Here is a 24,577-nt window from a genome sequence, read left to right as displayed (position 1 = left end):
ATTCAGGAAATGTTGCTCTGGGCTCTGAGATTCCAGCTGGAGGGCAAGAATGAATGAAGACAACTAAGGTCTCCTCCCTTTGAGTCAGGAGAGAAACTTCACTGAAGGATCTCTTTGCTTATTAGGTGCCTAGCACTGTACTGAGCCCTGTAGTAAATTCAAGGGAATCAGGTCAGGCACAGTGCCTGTCCCAATTGGGACTCGCAGTCGAAGGTGGAGGGAGAATGGGTATCAAACCCCCCATTTTACGGATGAGGAAATTGAGGCACAGAAAAGTTAAGTTCCAGATCACACGGCAGGCAAGTGGCGGGGCCGGGATTAGAACCCAGCTCCCTGATTCCCAGGTCTTTACTCTTTCCAGTAAGCCATGCTGCTCCTCAATTGCTCCTGAATTAGAGGGATGTGATTATTGAGGGGAAGTGGGGAAAAGGGAACAGAACTAGGGGGAAGTCATTTTCTCACTTTATCAACCTTTAATGATGTTGAAAGATGTTCTAGGCACAACCCAGCTCTGGTATTTCACAAAATAAAGATGATTTCAGTGAGCTGTCAGGGGATTCTGGATTCACCCATAAGAGGGACAGTGTGCCTTCTGGCATGCATCAGAAATCACCCCCAGGAGCGTAAGTGCCCCGGATTGTCACTTCAAGAAGATTCAGAGTGGGTTCGAATAGAATCCTGGGTGAGAAGTCAATAATCGGTTTTTTAAAAGTCAAGCTAGTAAGATATTAAAAGGGGAAAGTTAGGAATGTGAAAGGGCAAGAAGGGTTGAATGGCTTCTTGAATGATAGGGCCATGAAGAGTTATTTGAGGGCAAAGTTAAGGATGTTGGATGATTTGTCTACATTAGGATGGATGACAAGAAGGGCCACTATTACCCAGTTCTCCCAAGCGCCTCTGGCACTGATGTTGGAGATTGAAAATGGTCCCTGCTCCTTTATCTGCCCCTGTGAAATTCCCAACGGGTAGAGGGGTGGAGAATGTGTACCCTACTTTGTGCCAGTTATTTTTTCCACATGATCCCCCCTCCCCTCTAGGCTGTAAGCTCCTTGTGGGCAGGAAATGTCTACCAACTGTATTGTTCTCTCCTAAGCACTTAGTATAGTGCTGTACACAAACTAAGTGCTCAGTAAGTATGATGGATTGATTCAGTACCCTCCTAGGTGGAGTCCTTACACATTCAGAGCCCGTGAGCAGGTGACCATTTAAAGGGTGACTATAATTAGTTAATGACCTTATGTATTTACCTCTTACTAGGTGCCAAGCACTGAGCTAAATGCATGCTAGGTAATCAGATAATCAGATCAGAAACAGTCCCTGTTCCACACCAGGGCTCACATTGTAAACAATTGAAATCATTTGAATTTGACATCCTGCAAATATGTGAGATAGATCAGAGCTAATATTCCTGGGACCAGATGGTCTGAGCTGGTTTGGTGTTCTAGTATCTTTCATATGAAATAATTTGGTTTCTGGACCTGTCCAATCAAAGGGGGAAACTCTTGGTGCTCTGCATGGCATTGGCATGATTTAAAAGTCCAATTTTGCATTCAGATGTTTAAGAACTTTGGATTGAAGTAGAGTGTATCTATTCATAACGTCAAAAGGATGTGCCCTGAAGTGCCATTTGAAGAGTTGGAAACCCAATTTCAGAATAGTTCTTACTAATTTATTAGGCAAACGACCAATTTTATGGTCCCACAGTTTCATGTATTCGACATTGCCCTTGTTGTTGAACTCATTTAAATAACAGAAAGCTTTTTTAATGCTTATTTTTGATGTTTCTGCTCTCTTCCTGGCAGTTCTATGCTTTACTAGCTGGTGGAACTAGCCCTTATATATCATTTGTGAAAGTGACAAGTCTTGAGAGTTGGCATCCATTTGAGTTATCCGATGTCTACCGAACCGTTCGGCTGCTGCTTCACAACCTAGGATGGTCAAACGTGCTGCTACTTGATGCTTTTAGCATAAAGGAGAGCCGCTTTAAGGTGACAAGTAATGTGCTATGTTTTGCCAACCGTATCTTTCTTTTCTTTGGCTCTGAGAGGCAGGGAAGAAAACGTCTTAGATATTGAATTTTTATGATGATCTACGGGCCACTTAACACATTCTGCAACAACAGCATGGTGGAAGTAGCGGCATTTTAACTTGGATATCAAATATTAGCTGTTCAGTTCATCAACTAAAATCATAACTGATAGAACTGCATGGATTATGGGTTCTTGTCCTTTTTTAGAGTTGTATAAAATTGAAGGGAAATTGTATTTGATGTCACAGCCCATCCAACATTTAATTTTGAAATATTCGCAGTGTCTCATTGTTTTTTAACCTGGGTTCATCTTTAGACTATTTTATCTCTTATTGGGGGAATTTAGGTATATTCATTATCAGCAGCAAGAGCAGAGAGCCTGCAGGACAAAGGGTTTTTTTTTTTTTGGTAGTTTTTTTTGGAGGGAGTGTTTTAGTTTAGGCCTTTGAGGAATCAATCAAGTGACTCTGTGGAAAAAGCAGTTTTCACTGTGAGCATGATGTTGTTTCTTGGGCTGAGTACTATGCCTTGTGCATGCAGTACAGTGCTCTTTATTGGCAGGGAATGTGTCCACTAATTCTGTTGTATTGTAGTTTCCCAAGCACTTAGTACAGTGCTCTGCACATAGTAAGCACTCAATAAATGCCAATTGATTGATTCACTCATCTTCCCCATTAGTTAGTAAATTTCTTAAATACCGGGGCCTTAACTTCTATTGAATTCCTCTCACATGGACCGGGCCCTCTAAATGCTGTTGATGCTGCTGTTGATAAGCGGTAGGGTTAATTACATATGCTAAAATGTATTTATTAGAAACACAAATGGAATGTGTGTTTTTGCACAATCAGAAGCATAACAAACTGAATTAAGCTTTTACATTTAGGAGTTTTCAATTGCTTGTTTCTGCTGTGTTTCCTGATTACCAAATATATTTCCGTTTTAACATTTTAAAGAGATACAGCAAATGAATCCATTATTTCCTAACTCTGCTAAGGGCTTAATAAGGTTGCTGAGTGTGCCCTGAAGCAGGTGTTTAAAAGATCTTTTCTAATTTATCAGTGCAAAGTTACCACGAAACAGCAATTGGAAATTCAGGACCGATTGCACAAATCAGGATCTACTAAGAGAACTGCATTAATCTTCAGATTCATGCTAGCTTCTGTGCACTCTGTTTTGAGGGTGCTTAAACAGATTATTAGCATCCTCTAGTAGCTTACTTTAGCATTCCTCCCACTCCCACCCACTCATACTTGCTTTCTCTTGTCTCCTTCCAATTTTGTTTCACTGCTCAACCCACCCACTCTTAGCTACTCAACCCTACTCTCCCCTGGGTTAGCCACATTTTGGCTGTGTTGCCAGGGTGGAAGGACAGGCTTAATTCAATTGGCTAGATACCCCCCACCCCCTGACTGTAAATTCATTGTGTACAGGTAACAGGTCTTCTGCCATATTGGATTAGGTTTCCAATTTATGGATTGGGCTGTTCTCTTAGGGAACTTCAACAGGGAATGTGCCTCGTTTCTGGTTGTCCTCTTCAGGAAACTTGTGGGACCTTCTTAATAGTCACCTCTGAATCTAGGGCAGAGAGAAACCCTTTTCATGTTCCATCATCAACCCTGTTCATCTTACACTTGAAACCAGAATCTGTGTAGACTTTTCTCTTGAAATGAAAAATCATATAATTTTAGAAAATTTACAAAATTTATAAATACAATTGGCATTCCCATCTGTAGTGCCATCTAAGGAAGGGCTGGAATCTTGGACGACACTTTACAGTTTCACGGTTATCTCTTTCGAAGGAGATAATAGAATGAATTTTTCAAGTTCAGATGTATATTTTTGATATTTAAATGCTAGAAATGATTAATGGTCCTTGTGGAAGTCCTCATTCTGGCTGCCATCATAAAGGATTTATAGGAGCTGACTTTGTTCTAAAGGAAAATTTACAAATTGGGCTGGAGTTCCATTGACCTTTCCAACCTGTGTCATTTCTTACAGTGTTTACTCCAATGAGAGTTGGTTACTTTTCAGGAAATTTTCTTTTTAATTACTGCTGTAAATCATTTCTGCTTAAGTTTCTATAAAGACATTCAGAATATAGTGATTCTCCTAGAATAATACAGTAATCTAATGGGGGACACCTTATACTCCTTTCATCAACAGACAACTGATAGGCCCCTATTAATTCGTAAAGTCCTCAAGGATAGGAATTACATCTTTTAAGGACAGATTCTGCAAGCATTTAGGCCTGTACTCTGCACAGAGTTGTCACTCACTATATATTGTTGATGGTAATGGAGTGAAAACTTTTCTTGTTTCTTTTGTTTCATCTTAATAATTTCATCCTTGGAATGTTTAAATGGGTTGGGAGATTGAAACAGCAGGGCCTAATGGAAAGAACACGGATTTGGGAGTCCGAGGAACTGCATTCTAATTCTGGCCCTGCCACTTGCCTGCTGTATGACCTTGAACGAGTCACTTATCAATCAACTTGATCGATTAACTTCTCTGTGCCTCCAGTTCATCTGTAAAATGGGGAATCAATGTCTGTTTGCCCTCTCCTGCTTAAAATGGGAGCCCTACATGGGCCTGGGACTGTGTCAGATCTGATCATACTTACCACAGTACTTAGAGTAGGGCTTGATGCATAGTAAATGCTTAACAAATATCACAGTCATTATTATTATTAGAGAGAATATCCTTCTCAGGTTTCCCAAGATACTTTCTAGAACTTTAAAAGTAAATGTAAAATTTGCAAGTAATTTAAGTTTTAAGCAAGGGATTTTAATGGTCTGTGTGTGTGTAAATGGAATTTTAACGGACTTCCCATTCACCCTATAGCAGAACAGTTTCCATTACTATAGAATTACTATACTATTGAACTGGAATATACAGTATAAACCACCATGTTTAGTGTCTGCTTTATTTTGTGTGTGTGTTTTTTTAATGGTATTATTTGCCAGACACTGTACTAAGTACTGAGGTAGATACAAGTTAATCAGATTGGATGCAGACCATGTCCCACGTGAGGCCCACTGTCTTAATCCCCATTTTTTTATAGATGAGGTAACTGAGGCACAGAGAAGTGAAGTGATTTGCCCAGGGTCACACAGCAGACAAGTGGCAGGCCAGTATTAGAACCCAGGTCCTTGTGACTTCCAGGCCTGATTTGTATCCACTAAGCCATGATGTTTTGGCCACGTCATTTAAGAACTGCCAGTGGTCAGGAAAATACAATTGCAGGCTTTCTTAATGGAGATTCCCAACTAATTCTGATAATAAATTGATAGGGATTATGAGAGAATTAGAGAAGAGGTTGCTTGCTATGTACAGGATCTGGTCCCTCCCAAGAAACTAACTGTATTCTACCATAAAGTTTTGGGGAGATGGAGAAATTTTGCACAACCTTCCAGTAGTTTTGTTTATTCCATATTTTTCTTGCTACTTGCGCCTAAGGAATTATACATTTTTATCTCCTTGCTCCTGGTTTCACCCATCTTGAGGTACCAGGTAGATTCAAGTTGGCGAATTTTACTAGATCAGGTGGGGGTGTGGTCACGCAATGTAGAATGCTATAAAGCTGAAGTTTAATATGGTACATTTGGCCTCGGGGTTTTTTGAGTCGTAAATATTTAATGAGCCCATTTGGAATTGAGTTAACTCAAGGACTTTTTAGAAGACTATTTCATTGCCATAATTTTGATAATAGAATTCTCCATTTCAGGGATCCCAAGTACTAGACAAGTGACAATTCTTTTTCATACTTGTAATAACGAGTGCAGAACCAATGATAGATTTTTGTCAGTTCCTTATCTGTAGATGTGTTTGAATCTGTCCAGAACAGAACTGCTGTTGTTAATAATGATGCTCCAGGAAGAACATTCCTTTTGTGCAAATGAGGAGTCGGAATTTTAAGAGTGGCACATTCATAAATCATGCCAGTAAAGAAATAGCAGGAGCTGGTTTAACCAGATTTCACAACATTGTTCCTCTTTCCCCCAGGAAGAATTACTTCAGGAACGCTCAGTTCTGCCAGAACATTGGTGTTTGCTTCCTGTTTTGGCTAGAAAGCTGACAGTTCAGTGCTCTGCACACAGTAAGCTCTCAATAAATTTGACTGATTGACAGGGAATTATGAGAGGGTTGCCAACAATACAATGAGACACAGTATCAGAAGAAAGGGTTGTGAGCATGTGTATGGCAGTAGAGTGAGTCAATACTATGACACAGGTTTTCCTGACTATGGATTTTGCAAGGACGCAAGTCATGTGTTTTTGTAAAAATGATGGTGTTTGTAAAGTGCTTACTATATGCCAAATCTTGAGGTAGATACAAGATAATATGGTTCTACAATGGGAAGGAGAACAGGTGCTTATTTAATCCCCATTTTACAGATGAAGAAACTGAGACAGAGAGAAGTTAAGTGACTTACCCAAGGTCAAATTATAGGACAACTGGGTATCCAGTTCACTGTCCATTATGCAGTCTAACCTCTGGCTTGGGCCTGTCAGACAATCCACCCCCGATGTGCAGCACCTGGTTAATCAAGTATACTGTAAGTACATTTTCTCCCAAAGATGCCTAAAAACGCAAACCTGGGAGTCCGAGGACTTGGGTTCTAATTCCATTTCTGCCACTTAACTGCTGTGTGATTTTGAACGCATCACAATTTCTCTGGGCCTCATTTTCCTTATCTGTAAAATGGAATTGAATACCTTTTCTCCCTCCTATTTAGACTGTGGATTCACGCGTACTAAGTACTTGACAAATACCATAAAAAAAAAGACTCCAGGAATTGTTACCCTGGCAACAAGGAAAGTCAGTAACCCCGTTGGGAGAAGAGGTTTGGACCCTGGATTTTGTGAGCGAAATCCTCAGCTACGCTGTCTTTATCCAAGTCGTTTCCGTCAGCCTCACGCTAGTCTCTCTGTTCCCTTCCCGAAGAAGCTAATGGGTTGGATTAATATGGTCACAGATCGGATGCACTTTCAGAGCCAATGCTCAGTTCACTGATCTGTGTCAGCCAAGGAGATACATTTTTGCTTGGCATTACAGGGATGCCGTAGATCTTGATATTGATGAGACTGATTTTTTGCTGCCTTCGTGGGACCCATTAGCTTTAATGGTGATGACCAAAATGCCATTCTCTATGTGCAGAATTTGCAATGGCTCCTTTTTTCTTGGGTAGATTAGACCACCTGCTCACCGGGTTCTTGGTCGTTTCAAAATCCAGTTCTTATTTTCTCAGGCTTTTGTGCCAAAAATGCAGTGACAAGTAAGAGGGAAGCAAGGCAAGCAAACTGCTCTATTTCAGACAGACAAAATTTCTCTTGCTTTCTCCAGTAGCTTCCTTATTTGAAAACCTGAGAGCATGTCTTAGAGCCAGCATCCTGGAGGGGGGAGAATGGTCATTTAACGGCCCCATCCTGAAGACATATCGATTTGTATGTCTGATGGCTGCCACCAGGAAGAACAGAATCGTCGGAGGACAAATGTAAAATGAGGAAAAAAAAATGGCAGGGTCTCTTTCCCTCAGCCTGGGGGGCAGGGCAAGCGTCCCAGGCAGACATTTCTCCCCTGGAAGGAGAGGGGTCAGGGCCTCCATTGAAACACAGCATATAGTCCTTCTTTAAAAAGGGTCAAAAAAATCTTTAAAAATACTACTCAGTGGGAGCCGGATTGATCCTTCTAACTGTGATATTTGTACATTTGATTTTTCCTAAATTTTTTTAGCACTTAAAAACAGCCACTAATTGTCCACTTGTCCTGAAATTCTGCCTCTGTCTGGGTCAGCAAAGATGCCTGCGGGAATAGTATATGGAGATTGCTCTTCCTACATGCATTCTCATGATTAGGGCTTGCACCCTCTAAGATGGCTGACTTTTCCTCTCGAATAATGAATTTTATGGACCAAATTTTTCAATCAGTCAATAATTGGTCGTATTTATTGAGCACTTACTGTGGGCAGAGAACGCTGTACTAAGCACTTGGGAAAATACAATAACAGAGAGTTGGTAAATGCAGTCCCAGCCCCAAAGAGCTTCAAGTCTACAGGAATTAGCAGCTGAATTCCAAGCAGCTCTCCACATATGCCTGTCAGTCAGTTGCTTTCCTGCTGGAGGTGACACACAGTGATTATCCAGATAATTGAGCCTAGAAATGCACTTAGTGGCCTCAATTATATCTTCCTATTTCAGGCCAAATTGCTTTTTGAGCCCGATTTATCTAGATACCATTAAAAAATAATAAGTATCTAGCCCCAGCACCACTCCACTTGACAACAAATAGCCTTAGGACCTTTAAGTGTGCCATTTCAGTTAGAAAAGTAAACTTAACCTTGTATTTATAGTTGTAAGCATAGAACATTCATATATTACTGTCAGGTGCTTTTTTTTGTATAAACATGTCTGGCAGCAGTATTATAACCACTATTGTCATCGATATATATGACAGTAATTCCACTTCACAATGAAAACCATTATAAATGTAAAGTTTAAAAAAAGTACTTTTTTAAAAAAATGGTATTTGTTAAGTACCTATTATGTGCCAGGAACTGTTCTAAGCTCTGGGGTAGAAAAAGCTAATCAGGTTGGACACAGTCTATGTCCCACATGGGGCTCCCAATCCAAATCCCCATTTTTCAGATGAGGTAATTGAGGCCCAGAGAAGTGAAGTGACTTGCTCAAGGCCAAACAGCAAGCAAGTAGTGGAGCCGGGATTAGAACCCAGGATTATCCTGCTCCCAGGCCTGTGCTCTGACCATTAGGCAACACTGCTTCTCTAGACACAGTTCCAGTCCCTGTCCCACACGGAGCTCACAATCTCTTTCTCAAATTCAGTTCCATTGATCTTCTTACCTGCCCTCCCATCCTCCTTAATCGTTGACAGGGGCGGCGGGGGGGGCTTTGTTTTTCTGATTCCAAGAGTAAGGGTTGACTTTAAATATTTGCATTGCCTTTTAGAGTTTTCTTCATACCTGCTAAAGGTGAGGCAGAAAAGGTGAGGAGATTTAAAAAACAGAATGAATCATTCCTGGACTATAACAGTTAGAATCAACATTACTTCTTAAAATAAATGAATGAAGCTGGTATCAAAGACCCACTGAATACACACAACTGTCTCATTCAGACTTCCCACTAAAAGCTGCCATTTCTACTGCCATAGCTAACAGCAACTGCACTTCCAGTTTTGTTTTGTTTTTCACAGTAGCTAATGCCTACTTAAATTAATTACAAGTATCCATCCCATATGGGTATCCTGGGGATCTATTCCATTAGGTTAGGCTGGAGAAGTGACTAGATGTTATCTTTAGGAATTTCTGCTCCATAGTTCTACTAAATCGGTAGCCGACTCTAATAAATTCATTTCTCTGCAAGCTGAACATTTTTACTTAGTTTATCCACCAAATCTAGCCCAATTCAGTGACAATGTAATACAGTGAGGCTAGGAAGACCGTGATTCCATTTCTTTAGTTTTGTGCTTGATTTATGCTAAACTTGAACATAAACAAATAAAAACTAAACATTGCCTTGAGTAACTGTTCTAGATGGCAATTCAATTCCATAATGCCGTATTATGAATATAATGCAACTGATGTTTATATATTATTGTGAAAACTATCAAATTTTGCTGCACCCAGAGAGATAACAAAGTTTTCTATGGGAACATTAATTCTGAATTTGCTGACTTTGAAATAAATGAAATTTTAGCCTAAGAATTATATTAATATAGTGTTCTTTGTAAAGGAGTATGTTTTTAGTTTAAGAACTATGCAGAGAAATTATTGAAAAACTGATAGCACAAAAACCAGAAACATAAAACTATGCCATAGTATAGGAGGTGCCAATTTCACATTTTGGGTGCTGAGGTGAACTGGGAATGGAGCCTCAGTAGGGTGGAGCAGCAAGGGAGGAGGGAAGAAAAAAAGGGGACAAGGAGGAGGCAGTTCAGGGAAAGGGATGGTGGAGGGGAAAAGCATGAGAGAAGTAGGCATTCCATTTAGCGTTTCTTATTCTTTTACCATTTGCAGATACCTCAGCACTTACATCGACTCATTGGTTTTTTCATTTTGTTCAAATGGTTTGGTTCATTCATGCCATATTAATTTGGGGAGCTCAGATAGTTGCGCAGTTATTTTTTCCTTCTCACTTGAAGTAGCATTTACGTTTTACTAAGGTGCCGCCATTTCCTAAGCTGAACCAAAGCAGTGACTATAAAGGGTCAAATGTAGAGAATCATTGAAAGCTCAGGAGACAAGAGCAAATGAACCTCTCCACCAGACAGCTGGTGGGTGAGTCATCGTGGTTTTTAACCTATTTCGGTTCTGCTTACTTTGAGTTTGACTTGTTGATCCAGGCTCTAGAATAGACCACTTCATTTCCTGCATATGGACCCGGCCTATCCTGAAGAATTTGTCTTTTAAAAATGCTCAAGGGGTGGATTGTAATTCAGCGGGCACAAAGATTGTGGATTTTTTTAAATGGTATTTTAAGTACTACTATGTGTCAGACACTGTTCTACAGTCCATGTTCTACTGTCCTAATCCCCATCTGATAGGTAAGGTAACTGAGGCAAAGAGAAATGACTTGCCCAAGGTCACACAGCAGGCAAGTGGTGGAGGTGGGATTAGAACCTAGGTCTTTCTGACTCCTGGCCCGTGCTCTATCCACTAGGCCATGCTGCTTCCTATTGAAAGAGGATAAATGTATGGGGAGGAATCCCTTTTAGTGAGGAATAACAGTTGGAAGAACATTTGTTTCAGGAAAGAAGGGTTAATATAATCAGTTAAAAAAAAGCTGCCAGCATCGAGGCTGCCTCAAGGGACTGAGGTGTACAGTGAAATGGGAGTCAAGGGAAACCCAGCAAAAGACTCGATCTTATTAAAGCAGCACCACAAAGACAGAACAATTTTTCAGTCATATCAAGTACCAACTCTGCCCAGGGCTGCTACCTTTCTAAGGACTATAATCAGAGAGCAGAGGTATTTATTCTTCATATTTGTTAAATTGCAGTCATCAGCGAGAGAGCCTCCGGGTATGAATTGGTGAGAGTAGTTTTTATCATTTTTAGTCACTGGGCAAAAGCCCACTAAAATATAGCCTGCTGTGTCTCCCGAAGCGAACTTTCTTCCTTATATAGAGAGCAGATAGTTGGAGTATATCCTTATATAGAGTATAGATATGTAGTAAAACTGCGTGGCATAGTGGAAAGAATACTGACCTGGGAGTCCGAGATTCTGGACTTAGTTTCCCTCATCTGTAAAATGGAGATTCAATCCTCGTTCTCTCTCCTACTTGGATTATGAGCCCCATATGGGACGGGGACTGTCTCTGACCTGATAAACTCGTGTCTCCCCCAGGACTTAGAATAGTGCTGGACCCATAGTAAGTGCTCAACAAATACCACTATTATATCTTTAGACTCTACTATTTCCCCTATCTGTGATTTATTTTAATGTCAGTCTTCCCCTATAGACTGTAAGTTCCTTGTGGGCAGGGATCATGGGTACCAACTCTGTTGTACTGGACTCTCCCAAACAGGGCTCTGCACACAGTAAGCACTCAGTAAATACATTGATTAAGTGATTTTCTTTCAGATAAAAAGGGCCACCAGCTGCAGTGTTACTTTGTTACAGGCTTTCCTATTTTATTAACTGCAGACAATGAAAGGCTGAGAATTCCAACTGGAAGCAGACTAAGGTGAATTTGGGATTTATAGGATGCCAGGACTTCAGGCTCTGCAAATCTGCGTGGCTGGATTACTTCTTCCCTGACTCAGTTTTTTGTCATCATTGTTGTTGTTTTATTGATATTTAAGTGCTTACTACATGCCAGGCACCCTAATAAACTCTGGAGTAGAAAGAAGCTAATCAGGTTGGGCACAGTCCCTGTTCCATATGGGACTCATAGTCTTAATCCCCATTTTATGGTTGAGGTAACTGAGGTCCAGAGAAGGTAAGTGCCTTACCCAAGGTCACACAGCAGACATGTGGCAGAATTGAGCTTAGAACCCAGGACCTCTGACTTCCAGGCCCATGCTCTATCCACTAGATAACATTGCTTTAAAATGGCAGGATGTGAAACTGATTCATGAGGTGCATTTATTGAACAGCGAAGTAAATTTGCATAAGAGAAGCAGCGTGGCTTAGTGGAAAGAGCACAGGCTTGGGAGTCAAGGGACACGAGTTCTAATCCCGGCTCCTCCACTTTTCTGCCGTGTGACCTTGGGGAAGCCACTTAACTTCTCTGTGCCTCAGTTAGCTCATCTGTAAAATGGAGATTAAGACTGTGAGCCCCACGTGGGACAACCTGATTACCTGGTATCTACCCCAGCACTTAGAACAGTGTTCGGCACATAGAAAGCACTTAAATGCCATAATTATTATTATTATTATTAGGAGCACACCTTCTATCAGAGACATACTTCTCTGGGACCCAGTTGGGAGCAACAAAGTCTCAACATTGCTCAGGAGCTTCCTTCACAGAGGCAGCAGGGGAAGGTCCATCTAACATTGCTCTGATGCTCTCTGTCGGGGTCTCCCTCTCAATTATTCAGCCAGTGCACTCTCCTGAGGAACTAGTGTGAAATCACTTCAATCAATCATATTTATTGAGCACTTACTGTGTGCAGAGCACTGTACTAAGCGCTTGGAGGAGTATAACACAACAATATAACAGACACATTCCCTGACCACGATGAGCTTACCGTCTAGAGGACAAGCCCACAGGGATTCAATACCACTTCTCCTACCTATTTAGATTGTGAGCCCCACAAGGGACATGGACTGTGTGTCCAACCTGATTATCTCATACCTTCCCAATCCCCTCTTACAGTGCTTGACACGTAGTAAGCACTAACACATACAACAATTATGACTAGTACTTATGTCTTATGCTGTCGAGTTGTCTCCGACCCATAGCGACGCCATGGATTCCTCTCTCCCAGAACGCCCCACCTCCATCTGCAATCATTCTGGTGGTGGATCCATAGAGTTTTCTCGGTAAAAATATGGAAGCAGTTTACCATTGGTTTTTTGGTGCAGTAAACTTGAATCTTTGCCCTTGATTCTCTCCTCTGCCGCTGCTGCCCAGCACAGGTGAGTTTTGACTTGTAGCAGATGGCTTTCCACTCTCTAGCCACTGGCCAAGCTAGGATTGGAATGGGTAGGCCTCTGCCTGACTCTCCCTTCTGTAGTCGAGACTGGTAGAGTACTGGGAACTCTCCAGGTTTCACCCTGAGAGGGGATGATTAGTACTAGTATTAATAATAGTAGTAATAGTAATAACATACGTTACAAATGAAAAACTCGACTTTAGGCTCCCTGAGGACAGGAATCGTGTCTTTCATTCAATTGTATTTATTGAGCACTTCCTGTGTGCAGAGCACTGTACTAAGAGCTTACAATTCAGCAACAAAGGGAGACAATCCCTGCCCACAACGGGCTCACAACCTAGAAGATGTCTACCAACTCTATTGTATCATAGTCTCTCAAGTGCTTAATACAGTGCTCTGCTCCTTGTAAATATCATTGATTGATTGAATAAATACTATTGATTGATCAAAAGGTGCTCAACAAATATCATGGGGCGAGATTGGAAAAAGGACTAAATTCAGGTTTGGCTTGTATTTTCCCATTACTAGAATGCTGCATATTTTCTGTTGGAGAGTCAGACAGGGTTTGAAGAGAAATGCTAACTTTATAGGAGAGATTCTTCTCACTTCATGAATTCTCAAAGTTTCTAGTGTTTAAGTTCTTTTATTTCATTCTTGATGGCTTTGTCTTTAGCAGTTCTTCTATTCAGGAAATGACAGTTCAGCAAGCGCCCAATACATACCTTTGATAATTGCTGCATAGAAATAGTAGTTGTCTGTACTCTGAGTTAGGGTACTGAATGTGCATGTGGGCTGTATTCCTTTGTATTCTTTTTTAAAAGCCAGAAGCTCCAAGTTGCACGAAATGTAATTATCTGCCTTGGAATGTGGAGATTATTAAAAATGAGAAAGTGAACTAGCCAGACTGAGATAATAAAGCTTTGAAAGCGATCCATTTGGCCATTTTCACAGTGACTCTAGGCAGTTCAAGAAATGATGTTTGTGTGGCATTAACTTAGGGCTTTAATATGGCTAAAGTGGATTATAAGGGATCATGAAGAACAGTTAGTACAAGAATAGCAACCACTAGCAGAGGTATCTTAGGGAGGAATCAATCTTAGGGATGCGGTTCTATCTGGAACAGATACCGGCAAGCAGGCGGCAGGGTGAGGGAGTTGGTCTGATGAGAGTCGATAACTGAGATAGCCGAGGCTCAGGATGAGAAAGTCCTCCTTCTCCACCCACCTCCTGCACTCCTGCTAACCAAGCCAGTCATGGGGACGGAGAGATTTGGGTCAACTGTCTGCCTCCTAAGCAGAAAATATGCAGAGTATTAAAAACAGGGCAATAGTCAATCAATCGTATTGATTGAGCGCTTACTGTGTGCAGAGCACTGTACTTAGCTCTCGGAAGAGTACGATACAACAATATAACAGACACATTCCCTGCCCACATCGAGCTTACAGTCTACAATCTAACCCTGAATTTAGCCCTTTTCCCAATGTCACCCCATGATATTTGTTGAGCCCCTTTCGATCAATCAACGGTAGTTATTCAGTCAGTCGAGATGATGCAAAACACTGAACTGAATCCGATTGAGGGTCGGGAGCTGAAATCAATCAATCAGTAAGTGGAATTTACTGAACATTTCTTGTTTTCAGAACATCGTACTATGTGCTTGGAAGAGTACCATCAACCATTCAGTTGTATGTATTGTGGGCCTACTCTGCGCAGAGCAGAGTCCTTGGGGGAGTTCATTCAATGGTATTTATTGAGCACTTACTATATGCAGAGCACTGTACTAAGCACTTGGAAGAGTACAGTGCAACAGAGTTGGCAGACATGTTCCTTGCCCACAAGAGGTTTACGGTCTAGAGGGGAAGATGATAGAGCTAATAGATATGATGACCCCTACCCTTACGGAGCATGACGTTGGTGTTTGGAATGAAGTTTAACTGAAATATCTAACTCTGAGTCTGCCACTTGTCGGCAATATGACCTTGGGCAAGTCACTTTACTTCTCTGTGTCTCAGTGACCTCATGTGTAAAATGACTGTGTCCAATCTAACTTGTATATACTCCAGTGCCCAGTACGGTATCTGGCACATAATAAACACTGAACAAATATCATTAAAAATAATGCCTAATTACCACCCTAAAATTTTAATTAAGAGACCATGACTATTGGGAAATACATAGGAAAATAAACCTATGCAATTGAAGAGTAGATTGGGAAGCAGCATGTGGAAAGAGCCCGGGCCTGAAAGTCAAGGTCCCTTTGTTCTAATCCCAGCCCTGCTACTTGCCGGTTGTGTGGCCTCGGGTATGTCACTTAACACGTCTGTACCTCGGTTTCCTCATCTATAAAGTGAGGAAGGAATGCCAGTTTTCCCTTCCCCTTACACTGTAAGCCCCATGTGGGACAGAGGCTGTTTTTACTCCACCTCTACTGTATCTACCCCAGCACATTGTTCAGTGCTTAACAAATACCACTTACTATGTTTGCATTCTGCTTTCTGGAAAAACAGAACCATCTTCTGTGAACTTTACACATAACTCGTTCCTTGAAATCCTTGATGAGATGCTTAATTTCTATTTGTCAAATCCCTTTTTGCACTTTCAGGTAGAACATAACTCTGCTTTCATGAGGAGCGAAGCTAATTTTACGTTGTAGTAATCGTACCTACTCTAGGACAAAACCCCCCCCTGCTTTTCACTGTTTTCCAGTTTCATAGCTCGAGGGAAGAGGATTATCCCCGGGGAACTGTGACACAGCTTTATTCATTGTACAATTGTCCTTCAGGGTTAGAGTCGAAGAGAAAAATGACCCACAAGAATGAGTGGAAGGAAAGGGCTTAGAAGAGTTGACTAAGCGCGAAGGTCGTTAATGATACCTGAAAGGAATAAAGATGATCAAGTGGACGTGGAAAATCTCATTTTGCCAAATAAAACCCGATTGGGTTTCTTCCGAGCAATACATTTTGCAGCCACTAAATGCACCAACTAAGCTGGTGGTTACAAGAAACGGCCTCCCCACTCATGAGACGAAAACTTTGTATTTGAGGCTGAGGAGACAGGAATGGTGGCAAGAATAGAGACAGAAAAGGGGGCAGGCATTTCTGAAAAGCACAGTCGGGGGGAGGAGGGTATTAGCTTAGAGTGGGAGCTGAAAAAATGAATTTCAGCCTTTATGTGAATGTCAGAGCAAAGCCCTAAAAAAATGTAGGGCAATAAGAATCGGTAGTTAGGATAAAGCATGTCTTCATAAAGACATTTCATTTGTGTCTCTGAGAGAAAGCAGTGTCAGTCTAATGGATCCAAGCACCTGCTCCAAAAGCACTAGACTGCTAATTGGAGAAAGGGACGGGAATTTGAAAAGCTTCGGGACATCTTGAGAAAGAAGAAAATGGAAAAACTGGTGAGGCGATTTGGTTCTGGTGTCACCTTTGCAACTTCAAATTTTAAGCAACCTTTAGACTGTATTTAAGTGAAATCATGCCCCAAATAAGCGTTATGGGGATCGCTCCCTTCCTCTTCCCCCTCCTCGCCACCCCCTCCGAGACTTACACACACACCCACACACACACAAACTCTGTTATTTTTTAGACTGTGATTGTGGATGGAGGTGCAGCTACTCTAAGCAGTATTCCTGAGATAAGTGCTCTCCCCAGATTGCATTTCTTTAGTCTCCACTCAATACTCTGAAGGCATCTGGCCATGAAGGTGCACATGGGCTCTTAAATTAGGTTTCTGACTTCCATAAAGATCGTGACCCTATTTGTGTGCCTCAAGTCTGGACCTCGAAGGGCTTCCTGGGGGAGCCAGCTTTTGGCTTGCTTTCCCTGGGTGCCCACAAATCTTTGTGTGCCTACCCACAAAGATGCCAGTTCCAATGGTACTTTGCCTAACACTGTAGGAGACAGAAATGAGGATGCTCTTATTGTACCCTCAACAACTCGGATTGTTAGTCACCGATTTGAATACAGACTTTGTAAACAAAAGGGTTTTTTTAATGTCCTCTGAGTTAAATGGGCCCCACACATTGCATTTTCATAAGGCCAGAGAGTTTTGCTTTCCTTACGGTCATCTCCTCCTCTCTCTCCCCCTCCCCGATACCTTGCCAGATACATTATTATGCAGGAATAGAGGTGATTAGAGAGAAATATAGAAGCCACGGATCGGGTCTTGCACTGGGGTGATAAATTAGTAGAAGGTGTCGCAGTTGCATTTGTGTTTCTTTGTATTTTTTACCCAAGGTTTTTGCTGTGACCTACTTCTGTGGCTATGAAAAATGGTTTTGCCAAGCTTCTTTGACATTATCCCCAAGGGCTAGGAGAGGGCAGGTGGCTCTTCAGTAGCTGAGGAGTGCACCTTTACTCCAAGTGCTGGTTGAGGTCTGCCCGCAGTGGCTTTGTGTACAGTGACTTGGCAGCAGAGAGAGAACAGTTTTGGTGATGATCAAGAATTCTGCAGATCTGAATGCTGAGAGATTTAGCTGGTAATCTCAGTTCTGCTCATTCTTTTTTAATGGCATTTGGGAGCTTGCGAGTTTGGGGGGGGGGATTCTTTTGCTTTTTGGGGTTTTTTTTTGTATTTAAGTGCTTTCTATCTGCCAGGCACTGTTCAAAATGCAGGAGTAGGTCCAAGGTAATCAGGTTGGACACAATCCATGTCCCGCATGAGGCTCCCAGTCATAATCCCCATTTTACTGATGAGGGAACTGAGGCACAGAGAAAGTCACAGCAGACAAGTGGCAGAGCTGTGACTAGAACCCAGGTCCTTCTGACTCCCAGGTCGGGGCTCTATCCACTTTGATTGTAAGCCCCTTGTGGGCTGTGTCGGATGTGATTTATTTCTACCTACTTCAGTGCTTAGAACATAGAAGGTGCATTATTACCCCTTTGCTCCTCAAAACCACTGGGTTGTTTGTTGTTTTTTCTTTTTTTTTTGCCTACGCTGGGCAGAGCACATCCTTGGGGGATGCCCACAAGAAAGATACTGTGATTTCTGTCCTCCAATTTTAGTCTTAGTGGGCCAAGAGGCTGGTAAAGAGCAGATATAATTTTGGCAGCCACTTTCTAGGATGGTGAGTGTGTTTGCTCTGGGTGACCTGGAAAATCTGTAGATCTTCCCAACAGGGATGATGCAAACTTTCAATCAATGTCAATCAGTGGTATTTACTGATAGTTTGCCTTGGGCAGAGCACTTAACTAAGGACTATGTTTGAGGATTGGCCCGAGTCAGGGAGAAGTGTCTGTTGCTGAGAGAGGGAGACTGAGTCGCTCTGTTCCATAGCTTCAGGCTACCCTTAACTTGTGAAGCAGAGTGGTCTAGTGTATAGAACAGGGGCATGGGAGTCATAAGGAGCTGGATTCTAATATCAACTCTATCACTTGTCTGCTATGTGATCCTGGGCAGGACGCTTCATTTCTCTGTGCCTCAGTTACCTCATCTATAAAATGGGGATTAAGACTGGTGGCCCATGTGGGACAGGGACTCTGTCTAACATGATTTGCTTGTATCTGCCTAGTGCTTAGTATAGAGCCTGGCACAGAGTAAGCGCTTAACAAATACTACAATTATTATTATTATTATTGTTATTATTGTGCCAGTGACCCTGGGGAGAGAGTTGGGATGGCTCAGTACAGTCCATCACTTCTCCAGAAAAAAAAATTGTGGGGTGTCCTGCTTGGCAGTAGGATAACTCCCATTCTACCTTACACATCACTTGGATAGAATCTCTTAGGCAGGAGCAACATCCTCCAGGATGAAGCCCGGAAGTGAATATATGCCCAGAGATAAGTTGTATAGATGGTATAAACTTGTGGGGGGGATGGGAGGAGTACTGGTTATCCCTGAAATGGACCCATTTGAAAGATTTAGGTGATGCAGTGTCACCTAAGAGGCCTCTCAGCGTTGCGCTCCTGTCCCTTCTGTGCTCCCTACCTTCTGCACTGCAGAGCACTTCGAAATGCAGAAGAGCTTCCAGTCAACAACTGGTTTTCATCTCCTTACCCACCATGATTATTTCTTTCTAAAGACTACAGCCCATGGATTTCACCCCAAATTCATTTAAGAAAAATGGCTTGGATCTCGAAAGATGGAGGGTGAATGGGTAGTGTTTTGCCATGAGAGGCCTCATATTTTTCACCAATGAATTAGAATAATACCATCCAACCCCTGCCTTGCCCTAGATGAGAGAAGGTGGATGGCTAACTTTTCTATCATTCTTACAAGCAATTCCTATTAGCCAAAGAGGAATTGAGGGAAGATCAAGCAGAATGGCCTGGTTGGAAGAGCAAGGACCTGGGAGTCAGAAAACCTGGGTTCTAACCTCAGCTCCACCACTTGCCTGCTGTGTGACCTTGGGCAAGTTCTCTGTGCCTCAGTTTCCTCTTATGTAAAATGGGGATTCAATACCTGCTCTCCCTCCCCTTTAGACTGTGAGCCTCATATAAGACTGGGACTGTTTCTAACTTGATTGATTATCTCGTAGCTACCCTGGTACTTAGCAAAGTAAGCACTTAAATACCACTACTATTATTATTAATATTTTTGTTATTATTATTAAATGTGTATGGTGGTGGTATGGGTAGGAAGTGATGTTCTTCTTAAGCCCGGCTCATATCAGCTTTGCTCTTAACATACTGCTCCTTAGGGAAAAGTATCTTCATCAGGTGAAGAAATTTCACCCTGAAGTGCAAGTGTGTCCATTTGTCTCCTTTGTGTTTCCAAATGAACTCTGAGGCCTCCTGAATATGGTTTCTGTGGAGAGTCCAGAAATATCACCTAATTAACTGAGCATGTTTACCAAACTACTTTTCTTCATTTTCAAGTGGCCTTTCAGCCCCCAACGCCTCCAGCTAACAAGCACTTGCAGGACTTGGCTCATTCTTCCTCCACATTTAGGTGAGCATATTCGAGGCAGGAATTGTGGTCACCTCAGAAGGCACTGAGTCACCTAGATAATTTGGTGCCTGAGGGAGTTTCTCGAACCTTTATATTGAAGTTATGTCTCCTGCCCACTTCCTTTTTGCCTTTTCCCAAAGGAATGTTCTCGCCTGATTACAAAATCAGTCTTCCAGCTAGAAAGCTCCATTTTCCTTCTTTCTCTGGAGGCAAACTTGGGCCTTTTCCTTTGAATCTAACAGAACGGAGAGGTCGGTCCTAAGCTTCCTCTGTCTTTCTGCCAAAAGCAGTGATCTCTCCTGGAGGGGATGAATTGACAGGTAGTTTTCTTTGGCCCTGCACTCCACATGCCTTTATTTCCCTTCAAAGACAAAGGAAGGACTCAGCTCCCATTTTGGAGGAAGGCTCCACAGTTTTCACATCCTTTTTCATAATCCATGATCCCGTGAAGCATTTTATCTGTGTGTGTCGGTTTCCCTTTGGACTACTTTCCAATAAGGCCATCTAAACCGAAGGAAACCAGTAGAATCACCAGGGAGATGATTAAGCGGCTCCCTCTAGACAGTAAACTCGTGGGCAGGGAATGCGTGTGTTACATTGTACTCTCCCAAATGCTTAGTACAGTGCTGTGCACACAGTAAGTGTTCAGTAAACACTATTGATTGAAATGGTGGGCATTTGTCATGTGGCTCAGAAAGGTGCTTTGATCCCTTGCCTGCAATATAAACCAATCAGTGGATTTATTGAGCACTTACTGGGTGAAGAACACTGTACTAAGCTCTTGGGAGAACATAATGCAAGAGAATTAGTAGACACGATCCCTACCATCAAGGAGCTTACAGCCTGTCCATCTAATAACAGAATTATTAATCACTTACTATGATTTTAATAGAGTAAAATCTAGTAATAGATTTTACTAGAGGGGAGTAAAATACAGTAGAGTTGGTACACAATTCCTGACTTCAAGGAGCTTACAATCTGCCTTGGAACTTACAACATTATGCTAAGATCTTGGCCAAATATGTCCTGCCTTGCCACTTTGCTTCAGTCATTGTTAATGTTCAGAAGCAGAAGTAAAGGTGAGAGAAGCCGAGAAAAAGGAGCAGAAGGTTGTACAAACTCACTTTAAAGGCAGAGACTGCATTCGTAATGAACCCACTTTAAGGAAAGCTGACGTTATCATATAAGCACCTTGACTGTCTCCGTGAGCATGCCCTGTCTCCGTGAGCATGCCCACAGTTGGGTTTTCCAACACTTCACTGCGTTCTATCCAGATAGATGTGTACTGTCAGAAGAGGGTTTTGTGATTTCCTGATGGGGTTATATGCACAAAAAAATCCCAGCGAACACGCACCCTGTGGAACAGTGGAATGTACAAGAAAACTTTGTTTCCCAAACTCTTAAACCAAGAGCTAAAAAGACCCATGTATCTTCCCTGGAACCTGTAAGTTGTTATTGATTAAAAATATTTCTCAGCAAAAGCTTCCCTTTCCAAATAATTGAAAAGATTTCAATCTCCTTGGCAATGTACGAAATCAGCCCCAAGACATTTCTCCTTGTATTCATTCTATTTTGGCTGCTCTATTTCCTGCAAAAACTTGGATGAGCTGAGGCAGATTACCACGATGTTATCAAAAAGGCAGTGTTAAAGTTTAGGACATCAGAAGCATCATCTTTTTGTTTTATAGTTCTGTATTATCTCAAGGCAGAACACCCTACTGGAGTGAAGGCATCTCTTAAATTAGGAGTGATGAAATTAGGAAATAATGGAAATTAAGGTTGTGTCCCTTAGAGGAACTTTTTTTAGGGACCCTTGGGAACCTCCCACAATAGTTGTTCTTTTGGGTGAGTTGGTCTTAATTGAGGCATAGAGTTGCAGAACTGAAAACTCAAGCAGTTTAAGAGTTCTGTCATCACCCTGTTACCATAGCAGCGACTGTGACAAACGGCTGACAATCTGCTTAGGGCGAAAAGAAGCTATGCTGATCAGCAGTTCTTTATGTCAGTGCATGGATATAAGGGTACAGGCTGAGAAATGCCAAGGAAAATAGTTTATGCTGGTTGAGGGGAAGCAAAGTTGATTTCCTCATCCCTCTTAGAGGGAAGGAAGACATTGCTACAAGCTTTTTAGGAGTCGGTATTTTATTTTGATATCCATTTGCAAGGATAAGGGTGGTTTTTATTCCAGTCCTAAGATTCTGTTTGGAAATGTCCTGATGGTTCGATATCCTAAAATATGTATTTATACTAATGTCTGTGCTCTCCTTTAGACTGTAAGCTCATTGTGGGTGGGAAAATGATTGACTACCATCTCTGTACTCTCTTGTACTCTCCCAAGTACTTAGTACAGTGCTCTGCACACAGTAAGTGCTCAATAAATACAATTGAATGAATGAATTCAAGGTTGTTTATTGACATTTGACAGTGATTTGCTGGCTTGCAGTGATTTCTTATCCATATTGCTACAGCCTCATCAATGCAGATTCAATCACCTTCTCTTTTGTATAACCTGATTCGGTTGAAAGCGTGAGTACCAGGTTGGGACATCGAGGTCTTATGAATCCTCTACATCCAAGGTCTGGACTGATGGAATGTCTAGAAAAGGCGATTTTAACACTTTTATCCCATAAATGAGGGTATTGTGGTTCTTTTAGTAGTCTGTAAAAGTATGTATATAAATATCTGAAAGGCAAAATGATCACCAAGTAATATTTCTGCATTTCTCAGAGTTGCTGAACATACACAAGGCCTCAAAACACCTACTTGATGTTCTTGTATGTTTCAAAGGCTTGCAGCCACCTTGAACTTATAAGTTCCAGTTCAGTGAATGTGGAGAAAACAAAGGTAGTTTTTATCACCTCCTAAAAAGTAAGATGTGTCTAAGGTCTAAAGATAACAAGGAGGTTTGCCTAAAGAAATTCTCTAAACTCCATCCCTTCTTCCATATTTTTCTTAGATTTTCATGGAATTGGAATCTGTGGAGAAAGCCTTTAGCCAGAAGCAAATTATCGATGATATTTATTTGAATGCTTACCAGGTGCTTGGCAAACAAGTTCCTTCTGGACTGTAAGCTCATTATGGATAGGGAATATGTCTGTTCTCTGGTATATTATGTACTCACAAGTGCTTAGTACAGTGGTCTGCACTTAATTAAGTGCTCATTAAATACGATGGACTAACTGCCCATAACGAGCTTCAGGTCTAGAGGACATGATTGACTTCCCCCCGCCCCCCCCAGCCAGCATGTTCAAGGTGGTCTAGGCTTCCAAAATAATATGTATGTATAACAGCTGCTTTGAGATGTTGGGCCTCAAATTTTGCTTGACTGTCATGTTGGATTGCAGAACATACTTTCATGTATTCAGGGGAGACCTAAAACAGTCATTTCCAAAATGGCAGTGACAGTGAGAATGGAGCTTAAGCAGATGTAGTGAGTGGTCAAGTCCTCTAGACTATAAGCTCGCTATGGACAGGAAATGTGTCTGTTATACTGTTATATTTTATTCTCCTAAGCACTTACTAGAGTGCTCTGCATAATAATGTTGGTATTTGTTAAGCACTTACTATGTGCCGAGCACTGTTCTAAGTGCTGGTGCAGTAAGTGCTCAATAAATACGATTGAACTGACTGGTAACCCATCCTCAAAGCTCTTTTAGATTATCAACCCCTACCCCCACCCCAGGCAAAGATGGGAACCATATCTAATTCCCTTCTATAAATTCTCTCTCAGCCTCCCAGCACTTAGAACAGTGCTCAGCACACATATGTTCGTAAGAAGTACCGTTATTGCTAATACTATTTCAGTCATGTGATAGCTGGTGTATACTGACTGATAATTGGCATGATAAGGGAATAGGTTTTTCAGGTTTTGGGGTTTTTTTTAAATGGCATTTGTTAAGTGCTCACTATGTGCCTGGCACCATTCTAAGCACTGGGGTAGATACAAAATAATCAGATTAGACACTCATGGGGCTCATAGTCTTAATCCCCATTTTATAGATGTGGGAATTGAGTAAAGTGATTTGCCCAAGGTCACGTGATAGACAAGTGTTGGAGTTGGGATTAGAACCCAGGTTCTTCTGATTCGCAGGTCCATGCTCTATCCATTAGGCCACACTTCTTGCAGGGAGACTCCGTGGGTTTTTAATTCAGGTAAGAATCAGGTTTAAAGTTTAATTTATGTTTACAGTGGAGGTATAACAATATCTGTAAGGCAAGTATTTCTTCCTTTATATTACTTTCTGGCATTTGCCAATGATGCAGATGACTAAACAAAGTTCAGTTTATGGGGCAACATGAAGCCAAGCTTGCTTCATGTAAAATAGTGGCCTCCAGGGTCAATCCAAAGTTTAATAATATGCAAATCTTGGTTGCGAGAAGAGGGCTGCATTCAGGAGAAAGAAGAATGATGCTACACAAAAGATGAGTAAATGCTGGCAATGGTGAGAGTTATCCAAGGAAATTCCAAACCCTTCAGATTGGGTGGGGAAAACATGACACATTTTGGGATCATTTATGTCCTTCCAGATAACATGAGAAATCTACAAG

The 24,577-nt window shown here is 41.6% G+C and overlaps 1 protein-coding gene and 1 non-coding gene across 4 annotated transcripts in view; one reads left to right on the top strand and one right to left on the bottom strand.

Moving 5' to 3' along the window:
• The window catches only part of UBE3D (ubiquitin protein ligase E3D), an 83,232-nt gene that overhangs the window by 53,388 nt on the left and 5,267 nt on the right, over window positions 1-24,577 (top strand). For 2 of the 3 annotated variants that reach the window (XM_029047695.1, XM_029047694.2), the window contains one exon: window positions 1,803-1,988. The exons of the other annotated variant lie outside the window; for it this stretch is intronic. In XM_029047695.1, coding sequence (XP_028903528.1) covers window positions 1,803-1,988 — 186 coding nt within the window. The remainder of the gene's footprint in view (window positions 1-1,802; window positions 1,989-24,577) is intronic. 3 annotated transcript variants of the gene reach the window in all.
• Window positions 13,135-13,272, bottom strand: LOC114805786. Its single transcript, XR_003753809.1, has one exon. It is a non-coding gene; the product is annotated as a small nucleolar RNA SNORA7 (small nucleolar RNA).

This window comes from Ornithorhynchus anatinus, chromosome 19 (assembly GCF_004115215.2).
Source record: "Ornithorhynchus anatinus isolate Pmale09 chromosome 19, mOrnAna1.pri.v4, whole genome shotgun sequence".
Classification (NCBI taxonomy): Eukaryota; Metazoa; Chordata; class Mammalia; order Monotremata; family Ornithorhynchidae; genus Ornithorhynchus; species Ornithorhynchus anatinus.
The sequence above is the reverse complement of the archived record's forward strand: the minus strand, read 5'-3'. Positions and strand labels throughout refer to the sequence as shown.